The sequence below is a fragment of the Galeopterus variegatus genome, unplaced genomic scaffold (assembly GCF_000696425.1).
Source record: "Galeopterus variegatus unplaced genomic scaffold, G_variegatus-3.0.2 Scaffold400, whole genome shotgun sequence".
NCBI classification, from domain to species: domain Eukaryota; kingdom Metazoa; phylum Chordata; class Mammalia; order Dermoptera; family Cynocephalidae; genus Galeopterus; species Galeopterus variegatus.
This window is the reverse complement of record NW_007726511.1, coordinates 217931-245433: the sequence shown is the minus strand read 5'-3', so window position 1 is coordinate 245433 and position 27503 is coordinate 217931. Positions and strand designations below refer to the sequence as shown.

The following is a 27503-nucleotide window of genomic DNA, read 5'->3' as shown; positions in this document are numbered from 1 at the left end:
AACCCGCAGCAGGAGCGCTGCTGCGCCCCCAGCGCCACGGGCTCAGCCCAGTTTCTTCATTTCTAAGATAGAGACTACAGCTCCCTCTCAGAAGGTCATTATGAGGATTAAATGAGAGAATTCATGGACAGCACCCAGCAAATAGTAAGCACTCCATAAATATGAGTTGTTAAAAGTTTTTATGCATATTTTAGCAAGTTTTTTAAGTTATGGAAATACAGGATGTTACATTCACCCAAAAGGCAGAACTACTTCTTTGAGATTATAACGTCATACTCCAGAACAAATAGAAGTCACCTATTCAGAGGAAATTGCTTGTTTAAAACACAGAGATGACTAATCATATACATAATGATCTAGGTTTCTTCATCAGGATTCAATATTATAACTGATTGTTCAATTATGTGTCTGCTATCAGACCCTTGGCCATGTGAAGGTAGGGAAAGTGTGTCTTGTATATCGCTGCATCCTCAGCATGTACAGTGAGTACCCAGCACCTACAGACACCCCAAAATGTTTCCCTAACCTAAGTCACAGAAGGCAGAAAGTATGGGATGGCCGTAGCATAGAACAGTGGAAAAAACATGGACTTCAGGGTCAGACAGAGCTAGGTTCAAATACTGACAATATTAATTAATAACTATTCTCTGAGGCTCCCTTTCCTTTCCTATAAAAAAGATGAATTTTTCCCTTGCAGGGCTGTTGGAAAGACTGAATGAGATAATGTATGTGAATGTACAGAGCATTTGATTCTCTAAACACGATGGGCATCTACTATAGCAAATTTCTGTCTTATTCTCTCATATCAACACATCTCAAGAGAGGGCTTGGGAACAAAGCCTGGGGAAATTTTTTTTAAGAAGTAAAAGAAAAAAAAGCCATATTAGATTTCAAGTTCGTCACCAGGTAATACTTATATAGGGATCAGTTACTACAAAGCACTGTCATAACGTTATTATTTGATCCTCACTCACACATTTTGAGGGACATATTATTGTCCTCATTATATAGATGGGAAAACAGAAGTTCGCAAAAATTAGGAAATCATCATGGAGATATAGATGGATACATGGGAGCTAGGACATGAACCTTCTGATTTTATATTCTGGAGTTTTTTCTCCCAAGAGAATCAAGGAACAAATTAAAGAACACATCCTTCTAAAGACTCAGTGACTTTCCCAATATTAACTAGTTCATAAAGATTAAAATACTCCTATTTCCACTATAAGCATTTCTAGGTGTTATAAATGGGTTCATCCAGGGAGAAATGAGTAATTACCATTCATAGAATCTCTACTATTTTTCAGGCACTTTATTGAATAATTTGCAAACACTGTCTCTCACAACAACCCTCTGAGGTAGGTCCTTATATATGAGTTTCAGAGATGGGAGGAAAAATAACTAGTTTCAAGAGGTTAGGTAACAAAGATTATAAGCTGGCAAGTGATGAGCTGGTAAGCAAACTCAAACCTGTCTGTCTCCAAAGTGCATGCTCTTTCTACTACATACACCACAGTACTCACTTCCAGAAATTTCATGATGCTTCTGTGATTTTTAAAGTCCCAGTCAAAGAAGCCAGCTTCAGGATTTTTTTCACATCATCCTCACTGCATATATAACTCAGTATTTTCCTGGACTTCTAGAAATTATCCTTTTGCAAGTAACAAAATAGTAAGCAGTGAGATATACTTCCTTTAAAAAGTTTTTTATTATTAACCAGGAATTCTGAATTCCCCAAATAACATCTACCTTTTAGAAAAATCAATGAAGTTAGCTAGCAGATTATACCGCCTCTACAAATGTACTCATAGATGTACAAGTAGTTCTGATGAGAATCTTTAGAATAACCACACACACCAGTTGCAGTTTTGTCTCTGTTGAGGCTAAAGGCACAACTAAATAAAAAGAAGGTCTTTGGTAAGCATTTGAGAACAGATGACCTGTAAGAGCTATTCTGTGCATTTGGAAGGGCTAGTATTACCATTTCCATTTTACAGGGAAAGAAAAGTCCAGCATCAAACCCACAGTCCATCACAGGCTCCGAGTCCATCAGGAGTCTAGATGCATGGTTTCTTCTCTGCTAAGCCAGTGGTTCTTCTCTTACTACATCAGGATTCCAGGCTAGGTCATGCTATATTGTTGAAAGAAAAAAGTCCCTTGCTCCATTTTCCCAGGGAGAGCTGTTAGGGAAGAGAAGATAACAGTATAGAGCCACCCTACCTACTATAAGTAGGTAGAGACTAATATTTATGTTAGCAAAACTGCACTAAAACTTCTGTAATCTCTCTGATCATGCATCTCGAACATATCATCTAAGAAACATGAATTATGACAATAAAGCCCTAATGAGCTCATTGGGATTTAATAAGATGATTCTGGTTTTTTTTTTTTTTAAATCACAGAATATTTGAGTCTTAGGGGATATTGACAACTATCCAGTCCAACTGCCCCATTTTACAGATGAAACTGATAAACATCAGCCATCTCACCCACTATCATCTGGCCTATTAGCAATACCTATACACTTGAACCCAGGTCCTAAAACTCCAAATCTTTCCTACAGATTACACTGATGCCAATGAAGACTGCCTTAACTGATTAACTACCAATGCTGTGAGGTTATCAATCTTAAAGTTATAGACTGTCAATGTACCTTATTCAGTATTTTTAAGACAAACAAAATTTCATTGATGCCAATGAGGTGAGCTAATGGAGTATAGTAATCCTGCCTGGGTTAGAATTACTATTGTGCTAGGTTAGAATTACTATTGACAGCTAATATGGAAAATATTTTTAAAGTTTTTAGTTTAACCTTTAATTGAACTCAGCCCTTAAAGGGCAACTCACTATATAACTGAGCAGTGCAAATTAAATTTATTAAAAAACACAGTTGTGTCTGGAAAAAAAGCCATAATGGAAGAAAAGATTTTCATGTGCATTCCGTGATTTTTAAAATAGTATTATATGATAACAGGACTCCCTATCCTCCTATCCCCAAAAGAAAATTTCAAAATCCATTTTCTCCAAAGGATTTAGCCATTGGCAACACTCCAAAGGGGACAGATGATAGATGGGTATGAATCATGAGCAAGTTTGGAAACAATACTCTTAAACCAAATACACCTGAATTTTAAGATAACCAATCCCCACACCTCAAAAGTTAGTAAATGGACTGCCTTTGGGAACTGTTATTAAAGTTTTGCCATTTAAATTCTAAGCCATTATATAACCAAAAAGTAAAAATATCCTTCTGAGAAATTTATATGAGAAAATTCTTTCAAAGAGCACTTAAAAGAGCCCACTAGTTTTAATATTCTTAACTGAGAAAACTTCCTAGAAAAATGAGAAATTGAAATAAGAGGAAAAATATCCAGAATGTAAAGCGCTGAACATATTAACGTCTATCAGGGGACTCATAACCAGAATTTGTTAAAGAGGATTTTAAGATTAATAGCTAAAACGAAATTAAATTTAAAACATATTTAAATTTATCTGTATGTTTGTTACAGACACAAGATCTCAAAGAAAGTCACCAAATATAACTTACAATCCTAATCAATTGTTTGCAGATTCTCCTTTTACGAAGTAAAAACCTGAAGATAAATACTCATCACAAGACTGCACATTGCTGACACCTGGGCCAGATTACATCAAACATTGCCTTCCTGTTCAACACAGCACAAGAAAATAAAAAAATTTTTCCCCATTTAAACCTGTCCCTAGAGCCATAAAGAATGAAAAACTGCCAAGTCAACAGCTTAGGGGGTAGGGGGTGGGGGGGGTGATGTTGTTTTTGTTTGCTTGCTTTTCATTTTTACTTCATGCATTTTCAATACATATATGTACTTTTCTCTTCCCTCTTTCACCACTCATTGGCTATGAAAAGCTCTGAAAGCTTGCACTCTGATTTATTAGTAGAACAAGCTTCATATCCTAAAGTGCCAAAAGAATTGGCTACTGGTAAGTAACCATTTGAAAGACACCAGCAACTTTGTTAAGACTATTGTTTTATAGTTAAATGCCATTCAGAGCAACTTGAACTGGACCTTTCTACCATCAAAGAAAGTAATTCACTGTGTTGCCTGGGACTTGGCTGGCAGGCCACCCTAATATTTATCTGGGGACAACTTCCACCTTTGGCTAGAAAATACTAACACAGAGCTTGAAATTGACCAAAGTAAGAAAAGTAAATACTGTGCAAGAGGCTTAATCTGGATTGCTGTGGTTATTACTCAAATGATGAAACCTGCAATACTTTGTTGTAAAATATTCACATGTGCATATGTACACATACTCACAGGAGTTAAAAACATTTAGTCTGCCTGTAGTTACAATATAACATTCCAGCCTTCACCATGATCTAGAAATGTTTTCAAAAATAAAATCTAAGAGACGTAACCAATTGTCCTCCATACTCTCAAAAAATTTGTTCAGCCACTCTGATTTCAGTACTGCTTTTCATTAGCAAAAGTTAGGAAAAAGGGGGATTTGTGGAGTTTTGAGAGCTGACTTAACAAGTTTCAAATAATTACCTTACAGACACTAGAGCAGGCAGTGCACTGAGAGAGTAATAAGTCCTTGCACAAAAAGTATGTAGAAGGACAAGGAGGGAAAAATAACAAGCAAACCCTGGGCTTTCTTCCTAAGCTTCAGGATTCCTGATTTTCTTATTAAAAATATATGGTAAACTATTTAGCTTTCCTAAGCTCTACAATTAACTTCCCGTTCTGAATAAAGATAATTTTCAGATATAAATAAAACTGAGGGAGAAAGCCAGATTTTAAAGCATCTGGGAGTGACAAATTGAGAAAAGAAATGTGGTAAACCAAAGAAAAATCTCAGTCCAGCTTAGATATGACTTGTAGCTGAAAGTTATCTCAGGTTTTCAGGTCCCACTCTTCTGAGATGATGAACTCATACTATCTTTTAATGAGAGGCTCATATCTGCCTTTGATGTGTGAAAGACACTCCCAGCTGGAGGAGAGTACAAGAAAGATCTGAAATACTTGCTTCAGCTGCAAAGAGCCATTAATGAAAGTTTAGAAAATGAGGTAACATTAAGGGGAAAATCTTTAGAAAAAAAGATGACATACTCTCATCTTGTGAAATCTTGGGGGGAAATATCCCAGTAAAATAAAATCTGACAAATAATCTTCCCTCCTCTACACACCACAGTTCTTCACCCTCCTCCACCTTGTCCAGAGTGTTCTTAATCCCCTGGTAAGTAAGAGATAGACAGAAAAAGGGCTTCATATAATTTGCTACTCACACAAAACACCAAGGGTAAGACTCACATAACAAATACAGAGATTATAAAACCCAACGGATTCATCAGCTCACATTGGGGAGTTTTAGAATTAATTTTTGTAAAATCACCTTTAAGTGTGCTTAAGAATGGCAGCACTTAAGGGGAAATCCTGTGTGAAAAGGAAATCAACACAAGTTCAGACAATTCTCCATAATTCTCTGTACTGCTTAATGTTCTGAGATGACTATCACCACCTTATTTGTCAAAAAAGCAAGCAAAAATAGAATCCAGCTTTCTTAATCACCCATCTAAATACATTTTCTAACAATCTAATCTACTTTTATTATGGTGTATAGGCACAGAAAACAAGCATTCAACAATTTCCGTAGGCTATTATACATTTTCTATTTAGAGTCTGGGACACTTTGGATCGCTCTTAACTGGCCTACAGAATAACTACTTTCCCTGAATGAGCAGGGAGATTTGTAGAGGTAGAAAATTATTTGAGACCTCTTCTTATGATTCCCTATAATAGAGAGCAGGAGAGAAGCATATGAGGAAAATATTAAGTTCCTTCCTGGAGAAAAATATTCTATGTTGCTAACCCCTGAATTAGATATTTTATTTAACAGGTTTACATATATGTTAACTTTATAAAGTAGGTCTTGTTATCTTTATTTTACAGATGTGGGAAATGGGGTTCAGACAAGGCAAGTGATATGATTTGTCACATGGCTAATAAGTCAGAATTTGAATCTAGTTCTGATTATATAGAAAAGCTTTGCTTTAGAATGTTAGGTAATTAAACACAATGGTGTCTCTTACCTTCTGTGGAAGAAATAAATGCTCTAAGTTAAAGGTGCTCAGGAAGAGAAATTGTGTGTGTGTGTGTGTGTGTGTGTGTGTGTGTGTGTGTGTGTACAGGCAAATATTGGGACTGGGAAACAAGTTATTTTAAGCAATTTTTATTCATTCATAACAGACCACCTACTGTGGGTCAGATACTCTTATGGGTCTCTCTCAACTGCATCTAAATTCTTGTACCCTCTCTAAGAAATTATATAATTTCTCCTTTCAAAGTTTCCATATTCCTAGGCCAACATGACATTCCTTTTTTCTCCTCACACATGCCTGGCTGAAATCATGCCAAACCTCAGCAGCTTTTTAGAAGTGATAAGTCTGCTAGAGTATTTATGTTAAAAATAACAATTTCAACAGCAAAACTGGAAATAAATATTCCACTCCAATAACCAAAGTTTTCTAAGCAGTTAAGTAGAAAGAGATATGAACTAATACGATCAGATATCTCAGGAAGACAATCAATAACTAAGATAGCTTTCCTATCTATCATCAACATGTTAACAGCTTTAAAATAAACAAACTTTGTAAGCAAAATAACAGCTTCCTCTTTTTGGCCTGATTAGTTTATCCATTTCTCAAAATTTCAGATAATATATTTCAGACAATGTAATCTTCTGGATTAAAGGCAAGAACTAGGAAAAATATTAGTTTCTAGTCTCAGTTACTATGCTGGTTTGCAGAGGCAGCAAATTGTTTAAGGCCTTTTTTTATGATTCCCTTTGATAGCAGGGGAGAAGAAATTGCTTAGCTTCATCATTCCTCAGGTTCCTCAATAAGTAAAATGGAAAGGTTACCCCTTCAGCTTGATAGGAAACTAAACTTCACTAAATAAAGCTCTGAAGTGAAGAGGTGCTGAGCACCTTCCAAAAAATGATAATTCTTTAATCTGAGTTTCAAGTTCTTATTCTATGTTTGAGCAACACAACATTGATGAAAAGAAGATTAAATCAATGGTTCTGAGGAGAGAGGAGAAAGGCCAGGCTCATCCCCATCAAAAAAGAAAGGGCAGTATTTTCTTTCTTCTTTCCTTTAAAAAGAAAATAGTGAGAAAATTCTGATGTGTCTATCCCAGCCAGAACCCTTGGAAGACGTGTCCAATTCAGGCCAGAGTGTTGCTTTTGGAGTGAAGGGGTATCGCCATGCTCTGGAGTTCAGTCTCCTCTGCACATACATAAACACAAGTGCACAGCGCCCCAGCGCTATTTGTCCCCTCGGCCTCACAGCCCTGCCAGTTGGCAAACCCAAGCCAGGAAGTTGTCAATTCCAATTGCGTTTAGGCCATGTAGTCCTATTAAAGAAGGCTTGCTGGTTAAGGGGCGTCCTCTGTTTCCAAAGCATGGGAAAAAAAAAAAAAAGGCTATGCTTAGATTGGAGCTGGCAACTTTCACTGACTAGAGTTTTCAAGGAGCTATGAATGAGTTTAACAAAGGAGGTCTGTGGCTAGTTTCTGGCTGAAGTCCATGTCAACAGTTTTTAAGGTCACAGGCCACACTAACTAACATTTATTCCCAGCAGACCCTGTTCTAAACACAAGCTGTAAGTAGTACAAATTTGGAATTTTTCTGTAATCCCTTGAGATATTCCTGATCCTTCCACATGTTTCTGCTCAATTAAAAACAATTCTCACTTTGCACCACAAGAGAGGCCAAGCTCAGCAATCTCAGTCCATCCTTAGGGTAGATGAACAAAAACCTGGCAAATCAAAGGGCTTCAGTGGGGAAGGGAAGGAATTCAGCTGGATCACACTGAAAAGTGCAGACAGCTCCCCAGGGGCTCAGTTTGTGAAAGCATAAAACGGGTTATGACAGAGATCCTGAGGCCATAAAAGCAGGTTTGAGGCACACATTGGGAATAGGTTCCTAGTCATTTTACACAAATAAGATAAAAATTTGAGAAAATTAGAAGGTCAACTAGGTGAGTGGAGAACGGTGATAATGTGCAGCACAGATGTTAAATACCCCACTGTGAAATTAATGCAATCATTTCTCAGATACGATGAACTCTTAATGTTTCTGAAATCAAAATGCTTCTTGGGATCAATCTGAAAATTTAACAGTCTTTTCCCCCCCCAAAAGATGTTTTTACATCAATGGTGCATTTTATAATGGATGGTATTTTTAAGTCTTGCAAAGCAACATAGGAATAACTGCTTTGGATTCAGCACCAAATATGTACCATGTACTGCATGTGGTGTGTCCATAAAAAAACCTCACTTAATCCTCAAGACTACCATGAGAAGTATTTTCTATTTTACAGATGAGGAAACTGAGGCTCAGAAAGTTGACATGGCTTGCTTAAGTTCGTAGAGCTAGTTAGTAGTAAAATCAAAATTTGAACACAGGTCTGATTCCAGAGCTCAAATCCATTCCACAAACTTAGGGGGAAACACACATACACACTAGAGTATCAGTTATCATTTTGGTAGTTAAAGCACTACCATTTGTGCTATCCTTTATTTGGAATCATGAGATATATGAAGGTAGTTACAATTTTTCCAAATTAAAGAATATGTGGATTGAGCTTAGTAGAATAAAATTGCCAAAAGAACTACATCATTAGAGAGATACAAAGAAGAAAATTTAAGGCACCCATGATCTTACTACCTAACTATTCTCACTGTTAATACTTAGGTATCCAATCACCCAAGTCATTTTCTTCCTACATATTTCTTACAAATTTGAGAGATTATATCATATATATAGATTTGTCTCTTGCTTTTTTTTTTTTTTTTGCACATTATGTCCTGGATGTGTTTCATACCATCAAATAATCACCAAAAACTATTTTAATGGCCACCTGGTAGCTAATTAAATTTATCTCCCTATTTCTAGGCCTTTAAATTGTTTCTAATTTTTCACTGTATATGCTGTGCTAAATATCCTTGCACATATATTTCTGAGTTTTCCTTAGAACAGATTCCCAAAAGTGGGAATGATTTTAAAGGTTTTGAATATATATGTCAATTGTTTTCCAAGAATGTTGAACCATTTTAAGCCATGTTGGTCCGACACTCTTAGAAAACAATAACTCCTTCACTGGGTGAAACTGTGAGGTGCCAATGACTATCTTGCCAAGATCCTTTACCTATATTAACTCTAATCCTCATCAAGAAAGTACTTATGAGGAAATTAAGGCTCAGAAAGAAGAAATGAAGTACTCAAAACACACTTCCAAATCAGGAGGACTGGGGTACAAGCCGTGCTCTGACTCCAGACCATGCTCTTTATGCCACACCACCTTGTAACTCATTTTACCTTTCTGGTATGAGCTTCTTTTCTCTCACAACTCCAGGGACTGCCTCCTTCTCTAGCAATGCCTCTGCAGAAAATGAGGCCAGATTAATCTCTAGGGAAGTAAAGAAGGGCAACAATACCTAGCTCTCGTGGCTTTAAGAAAGGAGAAGTGCATGCTGGCATGTTTTCTTTAAAAAGCAAGGAGCAAGTGGCAGTAGTGTGGCCCTGTGAAACGCTCACACACAGCTGGCAGAATCATAAAATGGTATAGCCACTTCAGAAGACAATTTGGCATTATCCCAATAAAGGTGAAAATATACATATCCTATGACATAGCTATTTAACTCCTAGATGTATGAACATATACAGAAGAAGTTTGTCCCTATGTGCACCAGGACACCCTTCAAGAATGTTCATAAAAGCCACAAGCTGAAAACAGTCCAATGACCACCTACAGTTGAATGCATAAGCAAACTGTGCTATGGCCATACAAACAGAACACCATAAAGCAAAGAAAACAAACCACAACTAAAAGCAGTAGCATGGATGAATTTCAAAAGTTAAGCAAAAGAAGTAAGACTGAAAATAACCATTCCAAATTGTATAATGCAACTCATACAGAGTACAAAATCAGACAAGGCTATAATATATGATTTAGGGATGTATGCACAGGTGAAAAATTAATAATGGGATGCTAGCAATTTCTTAACCTAGATGGTGATTACATGGGTATTTACTGTATAATTACTTACGTGTGTGTACATTTATATATTTAAACACAGTGCCCTTTTATGTTTGCAGGTTATATTTCAGTTTATAAAAGGAAGGCACAAGATAGTAGTTTAACATTTACACAGTAGATATAATATACAAAGAACTTTGTCAAATACTCACTATTTTATTTACTCCTCACAACACTGTTCTGAATTAGTATTACCCTCAATTTACCATTGAGGTAACTAAGACACAGGACAAATGATGGATAAGTAAAAACTTTTATTATAAATGCAGTTTTTAAAAGAAAGATTTTTAAAGGAATTACTTTTTAAAGGTTTTTTTTTTTTAAAGGAAGTACTCAATCTAAGGAAAGAACAAGTTCAGAGGAGTTCCTGAAAGTTAAACTATTTCTTCAAATAATTTTAATAGCATACAAAAAAAAAAAAATCAAAACAAGTATTATTTCTGTGGTCAGGAGACAATGATTATCTTTACTCAACGAGGACGAACAACATTTAGTATATTTTCATCTAATAATAGAAAAGGTACAAACTAAAATTTCTCTAAAATTACAAAATTTATAAGAGTGACAGTAAATAATCGTAGGTCAGCAGATAACAGCACACTAACATATATTCTTTAGAGTCTTTCTGGGCTTGGGGTAGTTTTTGTTTGCAGCAGCTTTTTTTTTTTTTTTAACCCCCTAAAGACTTTTTGTTTTTGCTATGGGAACAGAATTATTTTTTTTAAAAAAAAAAGGGAAACCAATCACCAGTCATTGCAGGAGCTCAGGCAACAAAGTACAGGACACTGAATTTCACACAACTTCTTTTTCCACCATGCTTTTAAATACATTTCTTTTTAATGTTAAGTTTTTTAAAGCCAATTTTTGCTGCATTTTGGGCTCATTAATACATATAAAAAGCTAGTTAAAATACCAGACTGAATAAGTGAACAATGGAACAATTAACCCCACATACAAAGCTCCACCCACTTTACTTCAAAGGCATCTGAAACAGAATGGATTAGAAACCATAAATGATGTCTCTCAGAATTAATTTTTTAATAAATATTGCTTTGTATTATAAATAAGAGATTAAACATCTCCATGCGATAGTCTAACAGCTGTGAATTGACTTAAAGGACAACAATTACCCTTGGTTTTGTTTAAGATTACTGGTAGTTTCAAGTCCCATGAATAGGAAATAAAAACCCATTTAATTTCCATTATATACTATACTATATAACTTAATTTTCTCTACATTTAAAAATTTCGTAAGTTTCTACATAAAGTTTTAAGAATGTAATATATTCTGAAATCAAAATTATTTTTCTATCTAACTTTAAAAGTATTCCTTTTATATCACATAATTTTTTTGCATTTTACAATACAACTCATGCTAATAAAAAGGACTACTTAACTTTGAAGAAATATACCAAGTGAAATATAGAAAGGAAAAGTAAACTAAACACAGTAATTGCTACTTGTTGTAACTAAGATTTTGATACTATTTCCATACTTTTATGTTCATTGTTTTCAGAAGCTAATAACTATTCTTCATTGGGAAGAACTGGGTAATAGCTCACACATTAAGGTAAAGAGTAGTTGAGTGTTTTTTTAACAAAAAAATACCCAATGTAATTAGGTGAATGACAAATAAAATAACAAATGAATTTTTGAAAAGAATATAATCTTAGCAAGAAATATTTTTTCAGACTACTAAGAGCTTCTTTCCCTATAAATCAATCTCACACAAATTATGTAGTCAAAAGCATTCTCAGGAAAGAATACTTAATGATATGTAAAGATGCTTCATTTAACAAGGGAAGCTAGATACAAAATTACACCTACAGCAGGATCCCAATTCAAGGAAGGAAACATCCTTAGTCATTAACAGAGTGCTGGGATAATAGATTTCTTTTCTTACTTTTCTCCAGCTTTCTAAATTCCTCTAATGAGAACGTATATATTCATAATCTCAAAATATAACATCTTAAAAATAAGTAACTCATAATTGATAGTTAAAATTGTGAGATCTTCACATTTCAGAAGGCACAATGCAGTCTTCTAGGGGCTCTCCATAAGGAGAGATGTTAGGCTTCCCACTGCTTCTAAAACTGATCACTGAAAGGGCCAGACAACGTAAATTCAAATTCCTCCTATATTCTCAAATCTATCTTGCTCTTAAAATGAGACTGCAACTTAGAAGCAAAGGGCAATTTTAGGTGTGAGTCTTATTTTCAGTCATTTTCTCTTCTACCTCCTCCAGTGAAAAGCAAAGATAAGGCTCAGACAAATGCCTTGTGCTTGTTGCTGCTGCTAAGGGAAAGTGGCTAGCTTGCAGGGAGGCCCAAGAAAAACTGTTGACACTCAAACTCAACAAAAAGCACCAACTGTCCTCTCCTATATAATGTTTTTCTGTCTCCCAAAAAAGGTCCCTTATGGAATAATTAGACACTTTCGTTCAGAAGGCAGACTCAATTTTACTGGTTTTCCATTCAAACACACCCTGCATCATCATATTTAAACAGAATTGATCGTTTTCCTTATAATCACATATTTGAATTGTTCACATAAATTGCACTGATAATAGCCAAAATGGAATGTGTCTCCTTGAGGCTGAGGGCTACTGAGTCTTGGAAAACTTTAGATCCAGGTGAACTTAGGCTTATTCTCCTGCGTTGGAAGAATCATTGCCATATCACGGACAAAACTCTAGACTGGAGGGCAGAAGACTACCATTAGCCAGCTAAAGAACATGGGACAAAATCTTCCAGTCTCACTCAGGTCTCATTTTCGTCATTTATAAAACGAGGGTGGACTATTATACGTCATTTCTGAAAGCTCTTTAAGCTCACCTCTAAGCTCGTTCTACAAAGGCAAACTATCCATCCTGGCTTTTTAAACTAAATATATAAAGAGAGGTGAACAATGTTTTAAAATACATAAAGGTTGCTTTGGTAGCAGGAAGATAAAATTTAGAGTTAAGAGTATGAGTTTTGGGTTGGATTTTGGATTTCAAACCAGATTCCTTCACTTTCTCCTCCTGAAATCTTGGGCAAATGTGTGTCTCTCAGCCTCAATCTTTCATAAGGTTACTATAAGAGTAAATGAGAATTATGTAAACTATCTGGCATATTAAGTAAATGCTAATTCCTCCAGTCCCCTCCAAATCCTCTATATTGAGGTGTCTAGACTTATTCTATCCCTCTCCAAACATTAGCCATCAGCAGCAGTTGCTAGAGGTAGCAAGATGAGTGAAGTATGGGGAAGAAAAAAACAACCACACTCTTGGAGTTTCTGGGAATATTTCATTTGCTGCTTTGTACTACGCTTCAGGAGTATTAAGACAAAGAAGTACTCTGCTTTCAAAACAGAGTAAGGAAATACCATGTCTCTCATAATGTCTGTAATTCATTCAGTTTCAAAAATGAAAAACTTATTTTAACCAAAGACTTGGAGTTTCAAATACCCCACAACCCTGCACTCAGGTTGCTTGAGAAAAGTCTGAGCTAGGATGGTTTCTGCTGAAAAGGACCAAGTAGAGAAAAGGAACTTCCTCCTACAGTGGACAGACAGCCTGAGGCCGGCTGCTGGTGCCAGTCCCATGGCTGCAACTGCAGAAGACACACCTGTCCTTCCTACTGTCCAGGTTCCCAGCCCTTCAATCAACCTCCAATAGCAGGCCACTAGGAGAACAAGGGCAGTTTTATTTATTTCTCTTACTTACTTCAAATATGATTTTCCTTAAACTCTACAGGTTGTTACCATTGTTGAGTGTGGCTCCCTAGAGGATTGTATGTTTCTAAGCATGAAGGCATCTGTATGGCAAGAAAACAAGCAACATTCCCCAATCACTTCATTTTTTTTTTTCCTTTTTGTCTTTTTTCGTGACCGGCAACGGATCGCAACCCTCAGTGTCGTTCCCGTACCGGACCGGGACCGGCTACAGGATCGCAACCCTCGGTGTTGCTCCCGCACCTCGCTCAGCCAGCGAGCTGCCGGTCTGTATGTGGGATCCGATCCCTCGGCGGGCGCGCCACCGCGCTTCCCAAGCAGCGCACTGTAGCAGTGCGCCACCGGGCCGGCCCGATTTTTTTTTTTTTAATTAAGAAAAGAAAGTTAAAACCTCCCACAAAGTGATGTACTGATGAGCACACCCCATCATGCAAGTCTTTCAAAATACCAAGGGGCTCAGAAAGGGCCTGGGGCCTCAGCCTCTCTGAGTCCATCCCATGGGTTTGGCTTCTGACAGAAGCCATGTCTCAGGACCCACAATGGGTGGAATTATAAATCTGCCATAGCCATAGGGCCTTCTCCCAACTGACCATCCAGAAATCAAGAACACCACAGTACTCATCTTACTTTTAAGAGAACTAAAAAGAAATCAAACCAGCTCCAGAGAGACGGAAACATTTGAAATCTGCCATAGCCATAGGGCCTTCTCCCAACTGACCATCCAGAAATCAAGAACACCACAGAACTCATCTTACTTTTAAGAGAACTAAAAAGAAATCAAACCAGCTCCAGAGAGACGGAAACATTTGAAAAGCAGAGGAAAGTCCTCTGTTAAACAGTATGAAAGATCCAGGTTTCCAGGATGGCATTTAAGGCATTGGGAAGAAAGGCTGATTTCTCCCAGAGGGGCCCCAGCTTTGATGCCCAAACTGCCCTCAAACATCAGGCTGTGCATTTTGTATAGCAGGGTACCCTCAGGCGAGACAACCATAAATAGCTTAAAACAAGAATAGGAGATTCCATCTGTTTCTGGAATATTTCAGCAGCACCTGCTTTTAAGGTAAAAATCTGGGAGCTGTCCCCACAGCCTTCCTCCCAACTCCTTCCCCCACCCCCAAACACTTATTTTAAACTAAAGCAGCTAACACACAATCCAAAAGGGCTTCTGCCACCGCACCTGACTGAGGAAACAGAGTCCTTTGATTTTTCTCCTGAACTGTATGTGTTTAAAAAACACTGGAACAGTTAGAGAGGGAAGCCAAAGTTCTTAAAACCAGATTCCTTTATTACTTCTAGCTTCCTTTTCTTTCTGTAAAAACTAAGCTATTCTGTGTTTATAGTAGAAATGAGTACAATACAGATGAAAAAGGTACAATGGTTGTTCCTGACATTAGGTCAGAAAGTGCTCCAGACGAAAGAAGGTTCTCACCTTACACCATTCGTATTTAAAAACAAGTCCATATGCCAATTAGCATGGAAAGAAGGGCAATCACTGTCCAATTAGGGTGCAGAAACATTGTTTTCTAAAAAACTAAAAAGACCCACTGATGTTAAGGTTTGAAAAAATTCAGTTTAAATCAGGGTGCTACTCCCAAAGTGATGTGCAGCATCCCTTCTGACAATAACCAGAAAAACCCAAGCACGTTTTGCGTACAAAAAACCACTTTAGTCTTGGTCTACAAACACCAGTATTTCTAATGTCTGTCCAAAACCATCCCATGGCCTTCCATGTGCTATGTATAAATGGTGGACATACTTGAAGTACTTTCAACAATCTGGCCCCAAGATTTCTGAAGCATCACCTCTTGCTACTACCCTCTCATCAGCCTTCTTTCATCTTGCTATACCTGTCATTTCTCAGGGCCTTTGCACACCAGTTCATACTGAATAGAGAGAGCTTTTCTCCTATTCTCCTCCAAGCAAGCCCCCTCTGATTCTGTAACTGGAACCCATCAGCAACACTTTCCCTGATTCTCCACGTTAGAGATGGGCACTGCCTAATCTGTGATGCCAAAGAATCTTGCATATATATATTTCTTTAAATAACACTTATCATATGATATTTAAATTACTTGTTTACATATTCCCTTCCCAAAGATTGAGCAGTTTCAAAGACAGTAAGGGTAGCAGAAGGGAAATGGGAGATGGATATCAGAATCGGGGGTGGCCTGGGAACAGCAGATCTAGAAGTGTATTCAGTTTTATATTTGGTAAATGACAAAAAGGGCTTATCATTTTCATTTTGTAATACCAAGTTCAGAAAGTTCAGCTCATCAAAATCTTGGATGAACATGACACATTGAAAGGCTCTCAGATGGGGAGCTGGGGCTACATCTCTGTGTCTATTTTAAGGGGCCTCTAGGTAAATAAAGGTCACTATGTGTTATGTATTGCTTATTCCAGGTATATACTAGGTACTCAAATACTTTTTAACTGAATAAGAATTTAAAACATTAAATTTAGAAAATATCTAGATTAAAAAAAGTTGTTTCTTCACAAAATGCATAATAGGTTCCAAACAGTTTTATGTGGGTGCAAGAATAGTTGCTTATGCTTTCTTGAGAGCTCAAATAAGATCCCTATAAATAAAGGAGAATATCTGTAAAGTTCCTTTATAAAGACTAAAGAAATTTAATTATTGTATAACTTATCTTCTATAACCCCCAAACAACAAATTTATGGCTTAGAACTCCTGAGCTCCTTCTGTTGATCCAAAACCAGAAGTTGGCTAGAAATAGCATATTTCATTTCAGTTTTGGCCTTAATGGGGTATGTGCCATTTGGGCAAATCAGAAGTCATGAAAAATTTCAGTTCTAGGTCACTTTGTTTTATAATACTAAAAGATTTCAGAAGTAAATGCATATACCACCCCAGACTCAGATGGCACAATCTGAAAATGCTAAACTCCTCTCATATTCCTGGGTTTGTAATAAATAACAACTAACTTACCCATAACTATTGTTCTGGTAGCTGGTGCTTTTAGTTTAGTATTAACTACCATCCAGCAACTAATTTAATATTATGGTGAATCTCAAGAAGTAAAATCCTTTAATAGTAGGAACCAGTCAACTGTGGGAGGAAATAATGCATTTGACTTTATAGTGGTATTTGTGTAAATGGTACTTGTTTATACTCTAGTACAACTACATTTCTGTCAAGATTAGGTGGTGACAAGAGTTCAAACCAACTAAAAAAAATTTGCTTTAATAAATATGGGCTTATTTCCCAAGGATTCATTCTTTCACAAAACAAGTATTACTAACTGCCTACTATTCACCTGATATTCTTCAATAAACTTTGAATGTATTTGTGAAAACAGAAAAAAAATTTCCAACTTTCATGGAGCTTACATTCTAGTGGGAATGGACAGAAAATAAAAATGAACCTAATAAGCAAGTTATATTGTATAAAGGACATCTAAGAACATTTCATTGTGAAATTAAGTTTAAATTTTGTAATACAGATGGCCCAGTCTTGAATGGGCATAATGCCCATTACTCGACATTGGACCTCCACTGTGAGATTCAAAGGTGCACCTGTTACAACTAGTATGAAATGAGTCTGATAATATGAACCATGCTTCTGCAAATAACTGTACTACCTATTTCCTCTTTGAACTAATATCCCATGAAGCCCGTCCTCTCATTCAGAGCCTTCAGTGCCCTGTCCGTCCATTCTTGATGCATCTCCCTTTCTCTGGATACCATGCATACAAGTTTTGGTCAAGCACTACACTAAGTGCTGGAGATACATAGTTGATTAAGACATAGTCTTAACCCCTAAAGAGTTGACTGTCCAATAGGAGAAAGGCACAGGAAGATCAAGGCTATGAATGTATAACGAAAGTATGCAGAGCATGCCGAGTGTGCCCAGGGGAGGGAATGATTACCTCTGCCTTGGGAAGTCTACTCTGAGGAAGTACTTATGCTGAATCTGGGAGGACGAGTAGATGTGTGAAGGCAAAGAAAGTACAGTGGCTTATATGGGCCAGGAAGTATGTAAGCTTGAGAGATCAGGCAGAGAGCAAATGACCCTAAGAAACTAAATTCTGGGGGCCGGCCCGGTGGTGCACTGCTACAGTGCGCCACTTGGGAGCGAGGTGGCGCTCCCGCCGAGGGTTTGGATCCCACATACAGACCGGTTCCCGCTCACTGGCTGAGCGAGGTGCGGGCGCAACGATCCCGTTGCCGGTCCCGGTCCAGTACAGGCACGACACTGAGGGTTGCGATCCGTTGCCGGACAGGAAAAAAGACAAAAAAAAAAAAAAAAGAAAGAAACTAAATTCTCGAACAGCAGAAGCTATGTCTGCATAGACGCCATTACTGGGAGCTACACAAGAAGGAATGGAAAGCAAAAACACAGGTGGCTTCTGAGCAGGTAGCCCTGAGCACAGTGCGAAGGGTGACGGGACATCAAGGCACAGGTTAAATAAAGAAAAAGTATCTGACGAAAGCAAGGAGACTAAGCACAAAAAGAGGACAATGATAATAATCTAATCCAAACCCAAATTATGCCCCATTCTCTTGGCAGACCTCTCCACTTCCTCCTGGACATGCTGTCAACCAGTGGTCCACGTTTCACAGTAAACTCTTCCATTTATATGTTAGTCTCAACCTGTTAATGGTCCCAAACCAAACACAGGGAAGTGCCACTTTGTGTGCCCTTCATATATACACAAGCTGGATAAGATAAAGAGGGCTTTTCCCCCCTTATGTTAAATACTCATAAAATGTACATTCCAGAATTCATATAGGACTCTTTATTTTTAACCACAATCACCATCCTCTGGCACTAGAAAATCAATAGTAAGAAAACAGTATGCCCTGGGATCATTCTATGTATTATATATAGCATACTGTAGTGTGATCATCCATCTCCCCAGCTATTCTGGGAACTTCTCAAGGGCAGAGACTAGCTAATAGTAAGCATTCAATTAAGGGCTGAGAAACAAATGAATTAACCCACCAAATTTTTCTCCATTGTTCCAAGCTAGTATAACAGATAGAAAACACACCAATGGCTGGTATTTTTCATTCCAAATGAAGAACGTATGAAGGCTGTTCAACTGGCTTCTAGCAAAACAAAATCCATGACCCTACATATAGGCACACAAAGTTAAACACCAGAATAAGAGGAGAGCAATTTTTAATCTACATTTAAAAAGAAAAAAAACAGGTTAGTGAGTGGGACAGTGCCAGTTTAGAGTACGTACGCACACACACACACACACACACACACACACACACACACACACAGCTTGGAAGAAAGAAACATTGTAACCCAAAATATATGGGAAAAACCTTTGTGTAAAACTTCAAGAACTTGGTTTAATCCCTCACCTCCTTCATATGAATATATAAATATGCAATGTCCTGGCCAAGGCAGATATATAAAAGACAAAAATGGAAGAGAAAATTTTCTTTAAAAAGAAAAAAAAAGACCACATTATTAAGTCAAAAAGTAAATAATCATTTACATCAAAGTCTAATACTCTGGGCAGGTAATCCTTGGGCCTGGGCTCCTGAGGTGTGCTTTAGAGCAGCTGCACACGTTTAATCTCCCATAGCAGCCAGGTGGTACCTCCTTCCTAAGGTCTCTCCAGCAGTTGTCCTCTAGTGCCTACATTACAAATGCTATGCCTTGGTACAGAAGATCATTGACTTTACTGATTAAAAACAATAATGATAATAAGATTAATGTAGAGAAACGCAAACTTGTAGCTGTCCAGATTGACAGTGAGCAAAGAAACTTTAAAAGTCAGCCCCCTCTCCCTCTATGGTGTGAGGGTGTGTGGGTTTGGTGGACTATGGAGGGGGAGGGGGTCTTTTCCTGGTGAGAAGAAGAAGAAAGTGCAAAGACTAAGTGCAGCAGAGAACTACCCTTTCTGGAATCCATAGAGGGTCTGGCCTTTTATGCCCAAGCTCAAGACTGGGGGCCCGGGTTTTGTCAAGGGCACCTCCCTGCTGCCCTGCCCCAGGCTGCTTCACATGAGCAGAGAGAGACAGGAGGCAGGCCCCTCTGACACCTACTTAACTGAGGCAGATGGAGAGGAGAGTGTGTGGGATGCCTTTACTTCCCCCTCAGGAGGCGCCCAGCAGGAGCCCACAGAGCCAGCAGCTCCAAAATCGGATTTCCACACATCCTCCCACCCCAGAACATGCTTTACCCCTCTAGCAGGAAGAAACAGAGCATTAAGCAAGCGTGGCTCTGCTGTATGAAGGGAATTTTAGAGGACCCTAAGATTCTTAAGATCTTACAGGATTCTGCACTTTTTTCAAACCTGTACAGAGGTACCCGAGTTGGAAAAAGTTATTCACACACTGACCCAAAGGGGACCAGGGTATAACTTTGAGGAGGACACAATCTGAGTCTGTAAGACATCCTGAGCTACAGACACATACTTTATTAATAATCTTACATACACAAAATGTCCAAGGGAAAGCCTAACAGGCTAATTTCTGACAGCTCCAGATAACAGCAGGAGGAACCGAAGCCATGCTGACTCTCCAGCTTCCACATACTACACAGAAGCAATGGTCCCTTTCCCACCCAGGGGATGTGATACAAATAAATAAATGCAATTATCTGCGGAACGTAAAGTGCAAGAACAACACTGTGAAGTCCTTCTCCCCAAGTGCAGTGACTTGGGGGAGACAGATAGGAAAATAAAAAGAACAGCTGGAAAATTTAATTACAGAAGAACAACACAGAAGCTGATATTGTTTCACAGAATGAGCCAATAGCCAAAGCCATTCTCCCTTACCTTAAGATACAGAAGCAACTCTTCGCTCCTGAAGATAAGCGGCAAAACCCGAATCTCTGTTTGCTGTCAATGTCAGTGAGCACGAATGTGAAGTTCTGGCCAACTTGGCTAACTGTGAGGCTGTGGCCAAGACAGAACAAAGGGAAAAATGAATGTGCAGTAAGTTTCTTGATAAAGTATCTAATCATGACAAGTCGTTGAACCTGTAACATTTCCTCTCTCTGTGGAATTCTTTATAAATGAACTTAAAATTTACACACTTCAAGGAAACAGACTGTGAGCTAGTTGGAAAAAAAAAAAAAAAAAAAAAAAAAAAAAAAAAAAAGCCAGCCAGCAGCCTGTTCTAGTGACCACCTCAGAAGCCCAAATCATCAGAGCTATCAGACCTTGTTGGAAAAAAAAAAAAAAAAAAAAAAAGACAGCCAGCAGCCTGTTCTAGTGACCACCTCAGAAGCCAAAATCATCAGAGCTATCAGACCTTCCCCTTATTGAGTTCAGGCCCTGAGGTAACTCTGTTAATCAGCCCATCCTGAAAGGTACATTCTATTAACCTCATTTTATAGATGAAGAAATAGTCTAGAGAGGCATTGCCTAAGGTCTCAGCTGGTAAGTAGCAAAAAGCGGGATTTTAAACCTGGCTCTGATTCCAAAGGTCACTCCTAGAGTTTGCTGTTAGTAATGCTCACCTGATAACTCCTCTAGTTCTGAAAATAACAGTGATTGCAACAGCAAAATTTAAGTGTCTACCATTTGCCAGCCACAAAGTTAGACACCTGATGTATACCATCTCGTTTACTCTCACAGCAACTCTGGAATTTAGATGATATTTCCATGTTACAGAAAAGGAAACCAAAGGACAAAATAGGTAGGTAACTGAATCAAGTTCACAGAGCTACTAAGGGAAGGAGCTAGAATTCAAACTGGAAAGAAAAAAGGACAAGGTTGAGTGTTATTTTCCTAAATTTCTGTTATCTCTCATAATTTCTGGATTTAGAAGGAATGTATTTCATATTCTAGAGGACAGAGAAATACCAAGAAGTCTAACATTGCAAGGTGCTTTCTAAGAATGGAGACAATGTTGTAAAGAAAGACAGGGAAAAAAAATTCCTGCATCAATTAAAAAATAAGCCACATGTAAAAGCAACATAAAATAGAAAATAACTATTTTTAAAAAAATTAAAAAGCATAGTACTAATCAGATTAATCTATAAACGTTTTTTAAGTTACAAAATGTTTAAAAATCCAAAAATCAATTTACCAATTAGCATGGATTCAATTCCTTTTTAACAACTTAAACATTCCAAATTCTAATACATAAATCTATACTAACAATATTTCAGAATTTGACATTATTCAAAGGAACTCATCAACTCATATTGTATTTTACAAAGTATATTCATATTGATAAAAATATTCAAATCGATGCTACCACAAATGTATAATTTACTTTATAAATTATCATTGGAAGTGAAAAATCATGGTTTACCAGGTCTGTTCCAAAGGAAGAATTCCTATTGAGTCTTTGGATAGAATATGAATTAAGTTTTCAAATACAGGGTAACCTTTCTTTCTAAAACTCCCTTATACAAGCCACATAAGGAAATTAAAATTAAAGGGATTTTCAAGGCATCCCAGTACAAAGGTCAATGGACCCTGCCTGGTCACATTTAAGGAAACAATTCCATCCCTTGGAGAGTGGTTAGAAAGTAGGAAAAAATAATTCATAAAGAAAAGAGTTTCACTCTCCTTATTTAACTAGGAAGGTGAACAAAAACAAGGTGGCAATTTAAAAGCAACATGGTAATAAAGCAGGTGTAAGTAATGCTATCCCTCCACCTTACACAGCCAAGAGAAGGAACACATTTCTATAAAAGTTATAGAGCTGTCAAGGGGACACCAAACGCTACCTTCTTATGGCTGTTATGTTTTATCTATAAAGCTTGGATACTGTGTTACTATGGTGATTTAATACTATGTTTTAAAGGGGATTATATGATTAATTTTAACAAGGTTGAGAACTGAAGATGTGTGAGAAACAGGATTCTAGCTCACATAATTAAAATGATTGGGGAGAAAAGTGGGCCTCAGTGGGGGAGGGGGAAAACCTGTTTTATTAAAATATTTAAAGCAACAGGTCTGTATGATTCTAAGCTACAAATAAGGTCATGCTTTTGTAAAAATACAATTATGTGATCATAGAAAATATGACTGTTCATTATTTTAACCCACTGTTTGAGTTCACTTCTACTGTTTGAGACTATGTAAAATGAATACTCTCTGAGTAGCGTCCTAGAAGGGAAGGGTATCAATAAGACTGGATGAAAATAAAATACCCAAGATCTCTATGAAAAGGACACAGAATGAAGACAACTTGACTGGTGAATCAGGTATCATTAATTTCCTACTATCTTTCCACTACCATTAAAAATACTGAAAATGTGTTTAGCTGCACTGTAGGCTCAAAGAAGGATTCATTACTCATTTACTTAGTTCACATTCCAACTCCATCACTTGCTAGCTGGGCCTTAATTTAGCAAGTTACTTAAAACCTCTATGCACCTCCATTTCTTCACCTGAAATAACAATGAGAACTACCACCTAACCCAAAGGATATTTTGGGAGCATGTGGGATGAGCATTTAGTATAAAGGCCAGTCCATAGTAGGAACAATTAATAAAAGGGATGCAAGCTGTTACTAACTAAATGAAAACTAAAATTCACATTAAAATCATGCACTTGCTTAGAATCTTCCTGATTGACGCAGATTTATAATACTTATGAGTGGAAAAGTAAGTCTGCTTTTCTCTCTTGTCTGTTGCATTTTTGCAGTAAAGTGTAGGCCTCTGGGTGACCAAGAGACTCATGTTTGAATTAAAGGGAAAAAGATTCTTTTTGGGGTGCCACAGTTTAGAAGGAGATACTTATTATCCTCAGTTGGTTCACCTTTTTAATTCCTGTAAGACAAAAGTCATCAAAAGCCCCAAACCAGTAGACTCTAAAATATTTTTTCCGTCGACAATTTCCAATAAACTAGAAGTCTGGCAATGGCAGTCAAACAGAGGTTAATATGAAGGGTTCTGAATCTCCAAGGAATTTATCATTTCCTCTCTCTCTACTTGCTGAGGTATCCATGGGAGTGTTCACTATTACTCCATAAAAACGACTTTATGGAGAGGGTCTGCTTCCTTAAAGGCTGAAGTTTCTGTGTTTACCTCCAGTATGAGCATCCATAATTTCTACAGGAACCGGAGATTTCACAACGATTAAAGCTGGAAGGAAACTTAGAAACCATCTCACCCAATTATCCTGTTTTACAGATGGCAAAACTGAGGCTTAGGGTTTTGTTTGTTTTCCAAACTAATCAGAACGAGGACAAAAATCCAAGCCAACTTCTGGTTCAGTGTCCTTTCCATTCTGCCACTCTGCACTAAGCACAATGAAAACACTCCCTCAGAATCTTCCAACTCAGTTTAAGGAACTAAGGTATGTGAGGAATTCAGATAGTTGTTTCAGCAAATGGAATATACTACTTCTGACTAAGCTAGGGAAATCAAATTTGAGTATCCCCAGAACTGAATCAAGAAGACCAGGGCCAAGACCACCCTTAGCTGTGCTTCCCATATCTGGGTGAATATGGAAAACAGGAGAAAAGCAATGACCAGTGAAACCACAGCCTTTAACCTTCATGCTGCCTTTTAACTGCCTATCAAGGCTTCTCCAGCAGCATTTTACTTCATCTTGAAGTTGTTTACAGGTACAGTGTAAGAATGGTATGAAGCATGTGGTTGGACAGTTTGATAACAGTCTTCTGGTAAGAAATAAGATTTTACATGTCAGCCTCACTTTAAGTTTAGCTGTCCATTTTGTAAACTCAGGTACAACTACACTGTGCCCTGTAATGAGTGCTGTATATACAACATTGAACAATACAGACAGGGCCCCTGCCCTTGTAGAACTTACTTTCTACTTGGAGAGGAATAAAACAAGTATACCATAAAACATATGGCTTGTAATAGTGTTATTATAAAACCAAGAAAGGAACAAAAATAGAAGAAAATGGAAGAGAAGGAACGGCCCTACTGAGATAATGTGGTCAGAGGCAGCTTCTCAGAGATGGCAACAATATTGACCGAAAGGATGAGATGGAATAGCCACTCAAGGAGCAGAGAATTGGGTATTTCAGGCAGAGAAAAGAGCTGTGCAAAGATTCTGGGGGCTGAAAGAGCTAGGCATGTTCAAGGAACTAAAAGGACACCAGTACAGCTAAAGCAAAGGAAACAGATAAAGAGGAAAATGGCACCATATGGAAGTGCTAGATAAAGCAAGCGCCAGATCATGCAGAGAGCCCCACAGGTTACGGTAATAGGATTTTTTTTTTTTTTTTTTGCAAAGGCAATGGAAAGCCATCAAATGGTTTTAATCAAGAGAAAAACAGTCTGGTTTATAGTTTCAAAAATTTGATCTCTTACACAGAGGACAGTTTGGAAAAAGGCAGAAGTAAGAGCAGAGAAAATCAGGAGGCTGCTGCAGTAGTACAGGTGAGACTGGATGGTGGTTTAACTCATGTAGGGAAAGTAGAGATGGAGACAGGTGGGTAGTTCAAGTTATAACTAGCAGGTATGAATAATAGGCTTGCAGATGGACTGTCAATTAAGGAGCAAAAGGCAGAATATTACCATTTGATGATAGGAAAGACTAGCAAGTTTGCGGGGAGAGCCAAGAGTTCCATTTGGGATATGTTAAGTCTGAGAGGTCTGTAAAACATCTAAATAGAAATGTCAGGTACAGAGCTGAACATACTAGTTAGGAAATCAGAGGAAACATTTGGATTAGAGCTATAAATTTGAAAGTCACCTATATACAGATGGTATTTAACAGCATGGTAAAGAATGAGATCACTTGGGGAGAGGGTACAGGGAAACAAAAGAGAATCTAGGACTAATTTACAGAAACATCAATTCAGAGGATGAGTAGAGAAGAGATTATCAAAGAAAAAAAAAGGAGAAAAACCAGGCAGAATAAACAGGAGAGAGTGGTCAACTTACTGATGCATCAAGATGAGAAGAGAAAAAATGTCCTTGATAAGAACAGCTCTAGTTGAATGACAGAAGCAGAAGACAGACTGAAAAGGGCTAAGGGATAAATTGCAGTGTGTAGATAACTCTTCCAAGGAGAGAATCAGACAGTAATCAAACAGGAATGAAGCGTCAAAGGTGGGTATTCTTTTTAGGATGGAGGAATACCAGAATTCGTTTTTAAGCCGTTGGGAAAGGCAGAAATTTATGTTGCAGGAGAGAGCAGATGAAACATTAAGGTCCAGACTTTAGATTAGAATCCCAGATATGCTACTCACTAGCTATGTGAGCACAGGCACATTATTATACCTCTCTGATCTAATCTGTACTATCAACAAAATAATAACCACTTTGCATAGTTTTGAGGATTAGAAATAATATATACAAAGTAACTAGCATACAGTAGGTACACAAGGAAAATAATTCCCATGCAATTATAAAATTCAAGAGATGGAACTGCAACATTGTGTCACTCTATTCATCATAGCTTACTAACAAGTATCTGTTGAGCCATCAACTGTAAGCCACCCCTAACAGCTGCTTCTCCTTTCCTTCTGTGCATATGGGATGTTACGCAGGAATTAAGCTTTATTAAACCACCACATCTCCCAATCTTCAGTTCCATGAGCCTCAAAGCTTCCTTCCATAAACACACCTTTCATCTGCCTAAGCCTCAAGTTTCTCACCTCCCCCAAAGATCCGAGTGGCAAGAATGACACTGACCCAAAATGTCTGGGGACCAACAAGGAGGTCACACACTGCCAGACATAAGGCAATGCCTACCTGCTCAAGAAACTAACTGAACAATTCCAAGAACAGAGATCTGTCTACTCCCTTCGTAGGGAGCCTGACAAAGTAAAAATGAGCCTGACAAAGTAAACATGAATCATAACTGTCGAATTAACAAGTATCAAAACCAGAAGGAACGACAGAGACCTAATCTAACTCCCTTGTTTTTATCCATGAGGAAACAAAGACAGTCAGAGAAGTCACTTGCCTCACAGCATAGAGCAAGTAAGTGGTAGAATCAAAACTAAAAACTCTATTCTCCTTGTTGCTACCCCCAGTGCTCTGTCCACTAAGGCCCAATTGCTTCATGGTTATCTGATACTGTAGAAAAAAATCATGGGGCACAGCTAAACCCATAGTTTAAGCTAAACCAAGGGACTAGAGTGGACCAAATTGATTCAGGTTTGAAAAGTAGAGCAGGGTGAACATACAGAGGAGAGGTCTGGGAAGAGACACACTAATGCGCTAAGCTTGTCTGCATGAGTTTCATTTTCTTCAGTTACCTCAATTTTCTACTTTTCTACAATAAATATATATTGCTTTTGAAATAAATAAAAAAGTTTTGGTTATTTATCCTTAGATAGATCTAATGGAGGCAGTCTGGTATCACAGAAATAGTATGGTGGAATTGGAGGTCAGACAAATGGGTTCTACCCAAAAGCAGTTCTACCACTTAGTAGTAGTGGGACCTTGGGCAAGTTACTGAACCCATCTGAGCTGCTGTTTCCTCATATGTGGCATGATGATAATGGTAGTCTTGCAAATGTATAACCTGTCAGTGCAGAAAAGAACGCAGCACAATGCCTGGCACATAACATTTAACATAATAAAATGATAAGTAACATTTTAACTACATTTGTATTAGCAGTTACATCCTGAACTTTTATTTTTTATTTTTTTTTCATTAAATTTTTATTTTGTCAATATACAATGTATATGATTATTATGGCCCATCACCAACACCTCCCCCCCTCCTCCCTCGCTCCCCTCCCCCACAAGAATGTCCTTTCCGTTTGCTTGTTGTAACAACTTCAAAACGGTATAGTTGTTATATCTTCTTCCCCCCCCCCCCCCCCC

The 27503-nt window shown here is 37.7% G+C and overlaps 1 protein-coding gene across 1 annotated transcript in view; it reads right to left on the bottom strand.

The window, feature by feature from the left end:
- The window catches only part of DENND1A (DENN/MADD domain containing 1A), a 462953-nt gene that overhangs the window by 322743 nt on the left and 112707 nt on the right, over positions 1-27503 (bottom strand). Inside the window, exon 4 of the mRNA XM_008568329.1 lies at positions 20563-20682. Coding sequence (XP_008566551.1) covers positions 20563-20682 — 120 coding nt within the window. The remainder of the gene's footprint in view (positions 1-20562; positions 20683-27503) is intronic.